At 37.0% G+C, this 15147-nt stretch overlaps 1 protein-coding gene across 2 annotated transcripts in view; it reads right to left on the minus strand.

Annotated features, from left to right (window-relative positions):
• Window positions 1-1395: 1395 nt before the first annotated feature.
• Window positions 1396-15147, minus strand: part of SLCO1B3 (solute carrier organic anion transporter family member 1B3) — a 72192-nt gene continuing 58440 nt past the window's right edge. The window contains exons 11-15 of one of the 2 annotated variants that reach the window (XM_005206931.5): window positions 12988-13153; window positions 10415-10599; window positions 7234-7298; window positions 3402-3519; window positions 1396-2365 (exon numbers count right to left, since the gene is read on the minus strand). In XM_005206931.5, the coding sequence (XP_005206988.1) occupies window positions 2170-2365; window positions 3402-3519; window positions 7234-7298; window positions 10415-10599; window positions 12988-13153 (730 nt within the window). In that variant the 3' untranslated portion in view covers window positions 1396-2169. 2 annotated transcript variants of the gene reach the window in all.

Here is a 15147-nt window from a genome sequence, read left to right on the forward strand (position 1 = left end):
TCTTTCAATTTTATCCAATGTATGGTTTAACTAGAGTCTTGCATTATTTTGGTTCCTCAAAGACTTTTCTTATCATATTCTTATCTCTGTTGGTTTTTTCCCCTAGAATCTATATTTACGTTTTATAAATGCAATTGAATTAAAGATTAATATTTATTCTGGATTCTTGGATTCTGAAGTAGACCAAATAATCTGTTCCTTTCCTTCACTGTACATGTCACATATAAATATAAAATTATCTTTTAATTTATATAATTTTATAAAATTGTATAATTTAATCTTGTTAATGTTCTTCTTCCCCTTTAAAGGGTAACCTCCATGAAGTAGGGTCCTTCTTTGTTTATTTTACAGTTATATTTCATTTTACCTATCAGTTTCTTGACATTCAATAATTGTTGAAGAACTAAATATTGAAGATACTGCCTTTATTTTCATGCAATGTTTTAAAAAACAGCTCTGTAATTTTCTCTCTTTATTTTTTAATGAGACAAGATCCCATTAGACCTGTCATATAGTAACGTTGCCTGTGGGTGATTTTTCCAAATTTCTGCTTTTTTGATTAATGAATCCTTCTTAGGTCTACAGTTTGACAACAGGTTAATATCTATAACTTCCAATGTAATTCTCAGATTCCAGCAAGCATTTGTGGGGTGTGTCTTTGGTATACTCAGGGATATTGTCTCCTATCATATGGATTGGTTTTTTGTGTCTCTTTATCAAGAGTTCTATGTAAATTTTTAAAAATAATTTTGTTTATTTATTTTTGGTTGTGCTGGGTCTCCATCGCTGCATAGGCTTTTCTCTGGCTGTGGAGTGTGGGGGCTGTTCTCTAGGTGCGGTGTGCAGGTTTCTCATCGCAGTGGCTTCTCTTGTTATGGAGCGTGGGTTCTAGGCTGCACGGGCGTCAGTAGCTGTGGCACGTGGGCTCAGTAGTCGCAGCTCCCGGGCTCTAGAGCACAGGCTCAGCTAGTTGTGGCTCGGGGGCTTTGTTGCTCCACTGCACGTGAGATCTTCCTGGATCGGGGTAGAACCTGTGTCTCCTGCATTAGCAGGCAGATTCTTTACCACTGAGCCACCAGGGGAGCCCTATGGGGACTTTTTTAAAGGGGAGATCCAGGCTTGTACCACAAATGTTTAGAACCAGAATCTTGGGTGGGTGTATGATTGTGATTTCTTTAAAAACATGTTTCACAGGTGATTTTAATGACCTCTAACTTTTCATCTTTTAGCCTGAGAATAAAACTACAGTTTTTAGCTTTCGTTATAAAAAGCTGTCATCACTAGCAAATGCAATGTTCAGATATTTGTTCTCATACACTCCACTTCTTGTCCAACTTGTGGAGGTGTGAAAGATGTCTCTTTATGCACTAAACACAAACACACAAAGCCAGGCAGTTTTGAGACAATTGGTAAATGATTCAGTGCAGACTCCATTTCTTATAGAGAGCAGACAAAGTGAAGACACACCTTTAAACGGGCTTTGCTTTCTCAAGTTAATGTCAGTGTTTCTTAATCCACTTCCACGGACCTGAAGAAAACTTAATGCAGCCTGTAATATGCTGACAATGGCAACTTGCAAATTTTCGATTAGCTCTATTTCTTCAGTAGTATTTTAATAAGAGGTTGGAAGAATATGCATCAAGGGTTGTGTGACAGTCAAACACAATTTCAAATTATAAAATAATAAGGTCTGAGAAGTATATAACTTAATTCACAAATGACAGATGTCATGATAGCATAAGCCCTCCGTTATAATAGACTTTAGGTTTGAATAACATGGTCCAAACTGGTTTATTTGTAAGGTATCGGGCTTTTCTCCATATTTAGACTATTAATTTCTGTCTTCCTTTTTCGCCTATACCTATTTTCTAGTCACTGGTTTTATTGTACTACAATCATCTGAACAAATATTTTTTTTCTGTTACATATTAATTATAACTTTCACCTTAAATTTGTATGGATCATGCATTCTAATCTTAACCACAAATGCAGAGTCATATGTTAACAATGAGTACTCCCATTTTTTTTCCCTTTGGTTTTGGCTCCATCATTAGTATAGAATGTGGAAATTGTCAGTGAAAAGACCAGGAACTACTCAAAAATAACATCCTACTCAATTAATACAATGTCAGTTGAAAACACAGCAGCAGAAAAAGAATTTTTTCTTCCCTAAATATGTGTTTCATGGTCCACTTTGGCATCATTAATTAATGGTCCTGAATTTGCTTCATTCACGGCTTTTGTTTCATTTTCTGATGCCTTGATATCTTTCCCTTGGTATTTTTTCTTCATAGCAAAAATCAATACAACGAATAAAACAAGGGCTGGGAATTTTAAGCCTGTAGTCAAGCCAAAGAAAGTATGTCTGCGAAAAGAAAAAAAAGAATACATGTATAAAACACTTTACATTGCTGCTCTCCAGTATGCAGAAGACCTTAAAAAATGATGCTTGAAATCTTATGTAGAAATACTGAAGTAGCGATTCCAGTGATTCTTTTGATAGGAGCAGAAGCAGCCTGTGATTATTTTTAAAGGAATGTTAACCACAGAAGCCAAGATTGGTTCAAGATCTGCCCAAGTGCTATCCATAAAGTAAGGTGTGTTTGGAATGTTTAACTTTCTCAAAGACTGATTAGTTCATGTGTAATGAGAACAGATTATAAAGGAAATGAAGTGACTGTGAGATAATCGAATCCATTTAGATTGAACCAGAAGCCTATGTTTACCTTATGGGCTTATGGCCCACAAGATCCTTGTAGTCTACTGAAAATTTTTTTACAACAACTACATAAAATTACCTAGCGTGCACGATCTATTCCTGTGATTTTCAACTGGTTGAACATTAGAATCACCTGAGGAGATTTTAAAACCCTCATTCCCCGGGCCATACCCCCCAGACCAATTAAATCAAAATTGCTGAAGATAGGACACATATATTAGCATTTTGAGGGGATTCCCTGGTGGTCCAGTGGTTGGGATTCTGTACTTTCACTGCTGAGGGTGTGGGTTCAATCCCTGTTTGGGGAGCTAAGATCCTAGCAAGCTGTGTGGTACAGCCAAAAAAAGAAAAAAAAAAGAAATTAGTACTTTTAAAAGCTCCTCAGGTGATTATAATGAGCAAGAAAAATTGATGACCACTGACCTTGTAGGTTAGGAAGCTCTTGTCTCATAATGTTGTTAACTAAATGTTGACAAACTTTATGCAAAAGATACTTTGAATAGTTATTGGGTTTAACTGAAGGTGAATGGAATCAATTCTATAACTTTGAGCTATTTATAACTTTATTAAATGGTGGCTATAATTATTAATACTGTTACTACACTGAAAATGATATCTCATTCTTTAGGAATTAACAGAGTCAAAGGAAAAAAATAAATGAAGTATGTTTATGACAACTTACCCATATAACAAGGAATTATATAACCTGCAAGAGCCTTGCTTCCCATAGTTGTTGATGGACCACTTCATACAAGCTCTATCAATCAGAGCTCCAAAATATATAGGAGCTGGAATTCCTCCTGTAACATCAGATGAGAAGATGTCAATGGAGGAGAATGTTTCAAAGGAAACAGTGACATTCCACACTGATACATTTTGGATTATGTAGAAGTTGAAAATTTTGGAGGACTCATCCATTGATTTGGTCTAACTCTACTTAAGAATCAAGATTACTGGGACTTTCCTCGTGCTCCAGTGGTTAGGACTTCACCTTGCAATGCAAGGTGTGAGGGTTTGATCCCTAATCAGGGAGCTAAGATTTCATATGCATTGTGGTCAAAAACTAAAACATAAAGTAGGAGAGATATTGTAACAAATTCAATAAAGCCTTACAAAAAAGCATAGTTATTTTTTTAAAAAGATTCAAAATTATTAGGAATCTCCAAAGCTCAAATCACATACAATAGCAAAGGCATCTTTTATCTACCTTTACCATGCCAACACACATAGGGAAAAAATGAGATTACATGTCTTTACATTGTTCTTCTTGTAATACTAATTAACTTAAGCCTGGTTGGTAAAAAGCAGAAAACTGTCAGTAAAACACAGAAGTTATGTTGGTCATATGTAATTTTTTTCTTAGGCAAGGACAGCTGAAATAGAAGGAGTAGAGATATAACTTCACAGGGAAAGTAAAAAGCTCTTTGCTCAAATGCAAATACAGAAGCTGCAAAGACAGAAGATTTTTCAACTCGATTTTTAAGCAAAATTTAAGGTGAATGCCAGGTTTTACTGGTGGATCAGTGGTAAAGAATGCACCTGCCAATGCAGGAGATGCAGTTTCAATCCCTGGGTCTAGAAGATCTCCTGGAGGAGGACATGGCAACCCACTCCAGTATTCTTGCCAGGGAAATCCCATGGACAGAGGTGCCTGGCAAGCTACAGTCCAATGGGGTCACAAAAGAGTTGGATATGACTTAGCAACTAAATAGCAAACAACAACAAGGCTCCTGGTTGTGCTTATTTCTTGCCTTAGGGCTCCACTCTCATCATCTTGGAGTCATTAGAGCCCACAATCATGCATTTTTCCCTCTATTGATTGTGTTCATTTTTAATACCTCTTGAAACAGCCTGGGCTGTCCAAATTACAGACTCTGGTGCTAAATTTTGTTTCTGTTAATGTCCTGATCATAATGATGTCAAGGTCTTCAGTGGTCTGTTACCTAACCTACTTTTTACTTGTAGTGTATGGTCTTGCAGTTTTTGAGGCTTTACAGGAGCACGCTTGTTGTCTTACAGCAAAGTGCCCATCTGCTCTTGTTATTGTTTAGTCACTAAGTCATGTCTGACTCTTTTGCAACCCCATGGACTGTAGCCTGCCAGGCTCCTCTGCCCAGGGATTTCCCAGGCAAGAATACTGGAGTGGGTTGCCATTTCCTTCTCCAGGGGATCTTCCCAACCCAGGGACCGAATCCATGTCTCCTGCTTGGCAGGCAGATTCTTTACCACTGAGCCACTTGTGAAGTCCATCTACTCTTACTGCTATTTTAATAAACTCTGAGATTTACCCTAGTTCTATGCATTGGTAATGTGACCAAAATTTTAGAGATATGCTGATTTTCAACTTCTATATTATTAGATAAAAATGATAGTGATTCATAGTTTACACTTTTGTGAAGTGAAGTCAATGTCAGTAAGTCGTATCTGACTCTCTGTGACCCCTTGGACTATAGATTCCATGGAATTTTCCAGGCCAGAATACTGGAGTGGGGAGCCTCTCCCTTCTCCAGGGGATCTTCCCAACCCAGGGATCGAACCCAGGTCTCCCACATTGCAGGCAGATTCTTTACCAGCTGAGCCACAAGGGAAGCACATTTACTTATAGTCAGTCTCAATTTGAGACTTCGAATGAGAAACCTCAGAATGTCAAGGAACTGGTGTCTGAGACAAATATACCTGATGAAAATTGGTACTGAGAAACCAGGATTAGGAATTCTCAGGTTTCACAAATCAAAGCCACCCTTTGTAAAATTAAAAATCAATTCAGTTCAGTCGCTCAGTCATGTCCGACTCTTCGTGATCCTATGGACTGTAGCACGCCAGGCCTGCCTGTCCATCACCAGCTCCTAGAGTTTACTCAAACTAATGTCCATTGAGTCAGTGATTCCATCTAATCATCTCATCCTCTGTCGTCCCCTTCTCCTCCTGCCTTCAATCTTTCCCAACATCAGGGTCTTTTCCAATGAGTCAATTCTTCACATCAGGTGGCCAAAGTATTGGAATTTCAGCTTCAACATCAGTCCTTCCAATGAATATTCAGGACTGATTTCCTTTAGGATGGACTGGTTGGATCTCCTTGCTGTCCAAGGGACTCTCAAGAGGCTTCTCCAACATCACAGTTCAAAAGCATCAATTCTTCAGCTTTCTTTATAGTCCAACTCTCACATCCATACATGACTACTGGAAAAACCATAGCCTTGGCTGATGGAACTTTGTTTGCAAAGTAATGTCTCTGCTTTTAAACATGCTGTCTAGGTTGGTCATAACTTTTCTTCCAAGGAGTAAGCATCTTTTAATTTCATGGCTGCAGTCACCATCTGCAGTAATTTTGGAGCCCCAGAAAATAAAGTCTGACACTGTTTCCACTGTTTTCCCATCTATTTGCCATGAAGTGATGGGACCAGATGCCATAATCTTTGTTTTCTGAATGTTGAGTTTTAAGCCAACTTTTTCACTCTCCTCTTTGCTTTTCATCAAGAGGCTCTTTAGTTCTTCTTCGCTTTCTGCCATAAGGGTGGTGTCATCAGCATATCTGAGGTTATTGATATTTCTCCTGGCAATCTTGATTCCAGCTTGTGTTTCATCCAGCCCAGCGTTTCTCATGATGTACTCTGCATAGAAGTTAAATAAGCAGGATGACAATATACAGCCTTGATATACTCCTTTCACTATTTGGAACCAGTCTGCTGTTGCATGTCCAGTTCTAACTGTTGCTTCCTGACCTGCATACAGGTTTCTCAAGAGGCAGGAAAGGTGGTCTGATATTCCCATCTCTTTAAGAAAAATATATGCCAACAATTTATTTTCCCGATTTAATAAAATCACAGAATCTTTCAGTGTCTGATGTACACCCTGGAGTTGTTTTGCAGATATCGTAACTGCTCCCAAAGGGAAAAGCAGAATCTTAGAGTTGGTTCTGGGACATGAGTCTGCCTTCTCCCCAGATTGCTGGCTTTTTTGATTAAAGCAACTTTCCTTTCTATCAACACTTGCCTCTGGAATTTTGACTGGAGTATTGACTTTTGAGCAGGCAGCAGCCAAACCTGAGTTCAGTTAACATCCATTCCCTTTTCCTTCTGCTTTACAGAACTAGTCAGTGGGACTGTGAAAGTCTGCATTTGTTGTTTGGCACGATCTGTGGGCCTTTGGAGCTGTTTTGAGCATTAAGCCCCTCAATGAATAAGGACAGCCCTCCACTCTGCATATGGGAAGAAATATCCCTACATCTTAAGTTAAAAATCTTTGGAGACCACTGATTCTTGTTTTAGAAAGGATATAATACGAGTGCAATGATGCCTTATTCTTACAGATTGATTTTACATAGAATTGACAATCAGATTTTCTTTTAGGTCATTTAGTTTTCCTTTATCTCATTATTTTTCATTTACCACAAAGATACAAATAATTTTTACTTATACCTTTAAAAAACTTTCTTACAATTAGAAATCAATTACATTTTAGTCTTTGACATGAAAAATTATATCTGGAATTTATCATCTACATATTTATCATACCTAGCGTTCGAATAGTTAGTGAATGGAAACCCATGGCAAGTGATTTCAGTTCAGGTTCAACATTTCTGAAATAAGATAAAGGCAAAGAAACATTAAACATTCCTAAAATACCAACTGAGTTAATATTAAAGCATTTTTCAGTGTTATTCTTTATGATTGAATAAAAACCCTCAAGCGAAGGCAAACGTCTGAATGACATTAATAGTTATTATTCCTTTACTTATTCACTGTTACAAGTTCAAGACAGTTTTACAAACATTTTCATGTTTTATCTTTAGGAAATCCTGAGATAGTGGTTGAAATAGAATTATGATATCTATGAAGACAATAATTTCATGTAATCTATTTAGTTTACATAGGCCATATGAGAAGGCAAATATGTTTATGCAGGTTTTAGACTGAGTAGAACTCTTTTTTGTACCTTCTTTCTATCATTGCTGTTAACAGAAAAGTTAACTAATATGTTTCATGTCAACAAAATATAACCAGGAAGATCAAAAAGTTATCTATATTCTAGTGTCTAGTGTATTTAAATGTCATTTTAAAGGTAGTAAGTACATGTTAATCCTTTCTTAAAAATTAACTCAGTCTTGCATTTAGAAAGTTCTTTCCACAATTCCATTTTTCTATGTTCAGTTAGCTAATGACATGACCATCTCTGATACGGTGAGGGATTAAGGCTCAAAAATTCTGTTTTTACCAAAATATTGATTTAACTGATACAAAGGCTTATTTTTTCTTGGTTTGAATGACTGTATTTATTCAGAGATAAACTTTGTCATTCAACAAACCTTTGCCAAGTGCCTCCTACGAGACTCTATACTAGTCTTTGTTCTTGATAATAAAGAGATAAATCATTTTTCATAGTAAATAGATACCTTTGTTATTGTTTAGTCAATAAGTCATGTCTGACACTTTGCAACTCCATTGACTGTAGCCCACCAGACTTCTCTGACATGAGATTTCCCAGGCAAGAATACTGGAGTGGATTACCATTTCCTTCACCAGGGGTTTTCCAGACCCAGGGATTGAACCCATATCTCCTGCATTGACAGGTAGGTTCTTTACCACTGAGCCACCAGTGAAGTCTAACTAGATGCCTTTGGGAAGTCATTTAGCCTCTCTTAGCCCTAGTTTCGGAGAAGGCAATGGCAACCCACTCCAGTACTCTTGCCTGGAAAATCCCATGGACAGAGGAGCCTGGAAGGCTGCAGTCCCTGGGGTCGCTAAGAGTCGGGTATGACTGAGCGACTTCACTTTGACTTTCCACTTTCATGCATTGGAGAAGGAAATGGCAACCCACTCCAGTGTTCTTGCCTGGAGAATCCCAGGGACGGGGGAGCCTGGTGGGCTGCCGTCTATGGGGTCGCACAGAATTGGACATGACTAAAGCAACCTAGCAGCAGCAGTAGCAGCAGCAGCCCTAGGTTCCTTATTTTCTTAGTAGATTTATCTTGTCTGTTATGAGGATCCAATATAGCGAGCTAGCCCTCCAATCCTCCATTTTCTTTACACAAAATTGTCTGTTAAGTCTTTTAGGAGTGCTACTGTTGAGTGAGATTCTCAAAAATATCCAAGAAAGCTTATAAAAATAAACAATATAAAAATTAAATTAAGCATAGCATAATAAAAATTAAACACAGCAGAATTATTTATTAAAAGAGAAAATGAATTGAAAGGGGTTTTTGTCTGTTTTTTCAAAAGACAGGGACACTTCCAACTAGCTGAACTGAGGACTCACAACAATATATTTGAGGGCAGTGAAGCCATGCTAGCACGCAGAGGATGTCATGTTATTCAAGGAGGTGGTTTCTTTGCTGAGGACGTAGTCATGAGGGAACCAGCAGTGACAGTTAACTAGTGCATTTAGCTATCTCTCTTGAATATCAGAATTTTTAAAAAGGGCTTTTGGAAAGAGAGAGAATTCAGTTTGTTCTTGGTTGAACTCTCTGTAACAAGTGCCTGAAATGTTACTTTTCATTGCTGTTGATTTCTTAAAGGGTGCTTTTGGCATGCATGCCAGATGCAGTAGAGGCAAAATTGAGATATTTGTTATCAACTTGTATTTTTACTCAAGGAGTGGGATGGTGGGCAGGAGAATTGAGGGGACTTGGAGATTGAGATAGTATCTTCCGGCAAGGGGGCTTGAAATCTTAGACAGCCCTGAGGAAATGATAGATTTATGTGTTATAGTGACACACACACACACACACACACACATATACAGTAATGATCACAGACACTCCTACATTCACATGCACACACACTCACAGACCCCCATGCTCATACTTACATGCATGATCTCATGCATAAACACATCATTATCATGTAAAATATTGTTCACTGCAGTGTGAGTCCTACATCAATCTGTATGGGAACAGGTACTTTATGTATTTTATTCACAATGGATTATTCCTCACCAAATGTGGTTTAAGTATTTGCCTAATCAATGAAGAAAGGAATAAATTCTGCTCATATATGTTTCTTTTCTCTATGAGGGTATTTCTTTTCTCTATGAGGGTAGGTCAAAAGCCATTCTTTTGGCTAGGATTAAAAACTGGAATATCAGAGACTGTTTATATTAGTTTGTCTGTCTGGTTCCCAAATTTTAAAAAATGAAATAAATAGGTGATTCACTCTGATAAGCATCTTAAAATTAGAAGTTCTTTTAGAATCACAACAGGATTCTTCCACATTGAGGCAGTTGTCAATCAGTCTCTGTCTTAAAATTCTTATTAAGAGAAGAAATTTTGTAGTGGAGATCAAATTTTGTAGATTTTGTAGTGGAAGAATCCAAGGCAAAATTATTAATAATTATGGCAGTGAAGTAGCACACTAATTCTAAGAAAATACACTCATAAAATTTAAACATTACAAAATCTGAATTTGGTTTCCAAATATAATGGGAAATATGTACATTATTAGGTATGTTTATCAGCTAATATACATAAGTGAAGTCGCTCAGTCATCTCCGACTCTTTGTGACCCCGTGGACTGTAGCCCACCAGGCTCTTCTGTCCGTGGGATTCTCCAGGCAAGAATACTGGAATGGGTTGCCATTTTCTTCTCCAGGGGATCTTCCCAACCCAGGGATCGAACCCGGGTCTCCTGTACTGCAGGCAGATGCTTTACCCTCTGAGCCACCAGGGAAGCCAAACCCCTTTTAAGAAGTCATACTCACTTAAAAATCAGCATGATATTTGAGGTGCTTCCTAATGCAGCAGAAAAAAGGGTAAGTATTTGCACTACTATGTAAATATAAAATTTTCTTTTACAGTCATCACTTTTCGGGCATTCACCCAACTTCATTGAGTTATTTTTGCTCTGGAAACCATTTTCTTCCACACAGCTACAGTTATGAAACACCTAAAAAATAGTTTTTGAAATATTACAGAATATATTTGCAAAATATGACTGGGCTATGAATATATTCCATTATATTTAAAGACATCTCACTCATTTAAGCTAAAATATTTACAGTTTTAAAGAAAATATTCTAACAATGTTAAGTATTGAAAGGCATAATAGTTTTCTGGATTCCTTTCTAGATAAAAAAATATTTTTAATAAAATATTAAAAGTTAATACTTTTCAGTTATCCCTAAATTAAAAATTAGGAAAGAGTATAAAAAAGTAATGTCTAGAACTCTGTAAATAATTTTCTCATTAATATGAAAGTTTAGAATATTTCTCTACTACTCACTTTTATTTTCTATAGCACACTTACTTACTCTCTTTAGCAATTTCTATGATGTGGGACGATCCCTGGGTAGGAATTGTCTAGTGAATCCAGAAAATATGGTAGTTTGGGAGGGGCCAAACCCAGGACTAAGTCCACCCACCAGACCATAGCAGAGGTCAAGGCAAAAGGAACCAGGCAGAGATGCTAGAATTATGCTTTGGCCAGCAAACACACCATTCGATTGCATAGTGACAGATTATAGGATAAATAATGCCATTACCCAAGAGGTTCAGCACAGCAAAATACCCTAAAAGTTAGGGCTCAGCAGGAGAAAATTTAGGAACAAATGATTTTAGAGACTTACTTCAGCAGGCAATTTATGGGGCTAGATGGCTTTAATAAATTCTTTTCTGAGTCTAAGCTAAACCAATGTTTAAGGGAAGTTTGAACCCGTTAATGCCAAAGACAAAATACTGAGGGAGGAACTGAGGAAGAATTTGAATTCATACTTATTTGATGACCGAGTTTTACCTTTTCACTAAGTGTAGTATGGAGAAGCTCTTTATATAGCAAGTCCAATGGTCAATAAAACCAAACTTAGGTACAAAGAACATTATTTTGAGTGATTAAGAAGGGATGACATATTACTAAGAATTTGGTAAAAGACACTCCCCGGTGGTCCCCAAATGATAAAATCATTGCTAGTTTTAAGATGTTTTCATAGTAGACAGAGCTCTCTTTAGGATTCTAACATCATGTCGCTTCCAGCCCTTCACGCATGGACATGGTGGAACAATGTATTAAAAGGGCAGTCTTAGTGAAAGGCACTAACTATAGCCATAAATATGAGATGTGTTTTTTTTTACGTATAGTCTTTGGGGAATTTTAGTGCAAATTTATGTTTCAGCTTCAAAGAACCTAGGTTCTTCAAAGTCCTTGGTACCATTCATTTATGCAATTAACATGACTATGAGCAAGAAAAACGATGGAAAAAATTTGAAAAGCAAAGACAAAAGGATGTGGTAGAGAGCAATGATCATATTGGATGATATTGCTAACACTGGTGATAGGAAAATGGCCCAGGAAATGAGATATTCAGTGGATTGGAAGTGGAATGGATAACACCATGGATGATGCCCAGCTGTTGGAAGTTACCGAGGGAAGAACTCATAATTTGCATGGAAGGGGATATTTTTAGTGAAGAAGGCAATGGCATTCCTATGGGAGATGTTAGCAATAGGTAAGCAGAATATTGTTACCTTGGATAGGAGAAGTGCCAGTTTTGAAAAAAAAGTCAAAATTAGAAGTCAAAAATTGGACAGTCAAGTGAGTTGCTGCTGCTGCTAAGTCGCCTCAGTCATATCCGACTCTGTGCGACCCCATAGACGGCAGCCCACCAGGCTCCCCTGTCCCTGAGATTCTCCAGGCAAGAACACTGGAGTGGGTTGCCATTTCCTTCTCCAGTGCATGAAAGTGAAAAGTGAAAGTGAAGTCGCTCTGTCGTTCTTCATGACCCCTTGGACGGCAGCCTAACAGGCTCCTCCACCCATAGGATTTTCAAGTGAGGAGGAAGCCTTAATCAATTTCTTGGGAAGTCGAAGGATATTGAGCTTAGAGATAAGATCTCTAGAATCTATGTGCAAGACAGCACATAAATGGCTGTTCATCTACCTTGACAAGGGATTGGCTCAAGACTTCCGCTTAGCATTTGAAGGGTTGAGTACCTCCAACCGAATGGAAATCATATCCTTTACTCAAATGAAGTGCTTTCTAAAGATCTAAGTGTTCTTAAATTTCAAAAGGCCATAGTCTTATAAACACAAGAAGAAAAAGTGGGAGTATTCTGAGAATTCAAGCCAAGAAAAACCTATTGTGTCTCAGGCAGGATTTTATGTGGGGCTTTGTTTACATATTACAGCCATCACAATGACAAGCAATAAGGGGAATCTTTTTCTATCTCTTTGCTGGGGACCTTAGTTGTAAAAATATCTGACACATCATTATCAAAGTTTAATAAGTTACATTAAATCTGCAACTTTGATTAAGGAGAAGAAAGTAAAAACTAATACTCACAATAGACTTTTTGCTGCCACTTGAAGATGTACATCCTGCTAAACAAGGTGACATGTAAGTTATTCCATTGCTCCCACAGAGTGGTTCCCATTGAGTTGGGTCACAATTGCAGTCTGAGTTGCAATAAGAAAGTGGTACATTTACATGCGATGCCACTGGAGTATTTCTGGAAATATATGATAGACATGTATCAGAGAGAGAAGAGAGAAAGAAGGGGAAAGAGGAAAAAAAGATGAGGAGGAGAAAAAGAGAAGGAAAGGGAAAGGATGAGAGAGGAAGAGGAGAGGAGGAATAATGGAAAGTGTTATCTTTAAATTAGAGAAATTTTGCTTTTCCAAAATGACAAAGTTTATTTTTGGTGCTTATTAATTTTCTCACCTTTTATCACTATCCGGACACTATTTATTATGTAGAAAAATTAAAACATAAAGAAGAGACCAAAGAGGGTAGGTCTTTATGAGGCTATTAAAAAAATCACTTCATTTTTCTGAAAATGATTCTGTTCAGTAGGGTCATGGCATTAGCTAAGGTTCTTCCCAGCTCACTGTAAAGTCCCATGAATCTGTGAATGTTACTCAACTAGTTTGAATTTTAAAATCTATACTTTAACTACAGAAGAAAATAATTCAACATGGACAAAGGAGAATACTTAAGGATCATTTTTTTAAATCAAGAGCAATATAATCAATTGAGAGAGACTAGAAAAGCTTCATAAGAAACTACAACAAATTTTATAATAATTTACTGTAGAACATAGTTGTGCTTATGAAATATAATCTTATGGCTATATTTATAAAACAAACTATTTGCACAGTTAATTTTCTGACTACAGATTAAAAAAATTCTTGTTTTTGGTAAAAATCTTGATAAATTATCTTTGAATGAGAAAATAACTTTCACAAAGAAAGAAAAAGGTAGACTCAGAAATTCTGTAATCAATAATTTTACTAAAAGCATCTAATGTCTAATCCCGCTTGGAGACATATAACAGATGGGGAGTACTTTAGCATAATGATTAATAACCCAGTCCAGATGTTTCAATTAGACAGTCCTGGGCTCCCATTAGGTCTGCCACCTCGTCACAATGTGGCTTCACTTTCTAAAATCAGTTTTGCCATTTGTAAGTCATAAATCCTCATCAAAATTTGTTTTGGAAAAGTATTAGTTTAGCTGTTCTCAAACTTTCTGTTTTCAGCAGCGTTTTCACTCTTGAAAAGTATTGAGGATCCTAAAGATTTTTTCTTCAAGTGGGTTCTATTTAGTGATATATATATATATATATATACACATATATATATATACACACACACACTAGAGATTAATAGCAGTAAAAAATTAATACATGAGAATGCACAAGTGCACACATCCTTAGCCATCAGACTGATATTATTGTCACATATCTTGTAGCCTTAGAAAATATCACTATAGAAGCGCTGGAAACTCTGTTCATCACCCTGTAATATCCTAAATGGGAAAAGAATTTTGAAAAGAATAAACACATGTATATGTATAACTGAATCACTTTGCTGTACACCTGAAACTAACACAACATTGTTAATCAAGTATACTCCAATATAAGATTAAAAAAAAAGAAAATATCACTAGATACTCATGAGAAAATGAAAAAGGAAAACACTGTATGCGAGACAGCAAAAGAGACACAGATGTATAGAACAGTCTTTTGGACTCTGTGGGAGAGGGAGGGTGGGGGATGATTTGGGAGAATGGCATTGAAACATGTATAATATCATGTAAGAAATGAATCGCCAGTCCAGGTTTGATGCAGGATACAGGATGCTTGGGGCTGGTGCACTGGGATGACCCAGAAGGATGGTATGGGGAGGGAGGTGGGAGTGGGGTTCAAGATTGGGAAGACGTGAACACCCGTGGCGGATTCATGTTGATGTATGGCAAAACCAATACAATACTGTAAAGTAATTAGCCTCTAATTAAAATAAATAAATTAAAAAAGGAAAACACTATCTTGTATTAGTATAAAAATAGTTTAGAATTTGTTGGCCCTCTGATAAAGTCTATAGGTTCTCAGACCACATTCTGAGAACCTCTGCACTAAGTCATACTTTAAAAATTTACCCCAGTGACTAGCATTTCATAAATGCTGCATATATACATTCTGTTAATAGTCATCACTAGAGGATG

Source organism: Bos taurus, chromosome 5 (assembly GCF_002263795.3).
Source record: "Bos taurus isolate L1 Dominette 01449 registration number 42190680 breed Hereford chromosome 5, ARS-UCD2.0, whole genome shotgun sequence".
In the NCBI taxonomy this organism is placed as follows: Eukaryota; Metazoa; Chordata; class Mammalia; order Artiodactyla; family Bovidae; genus Bos; species Bos taurus.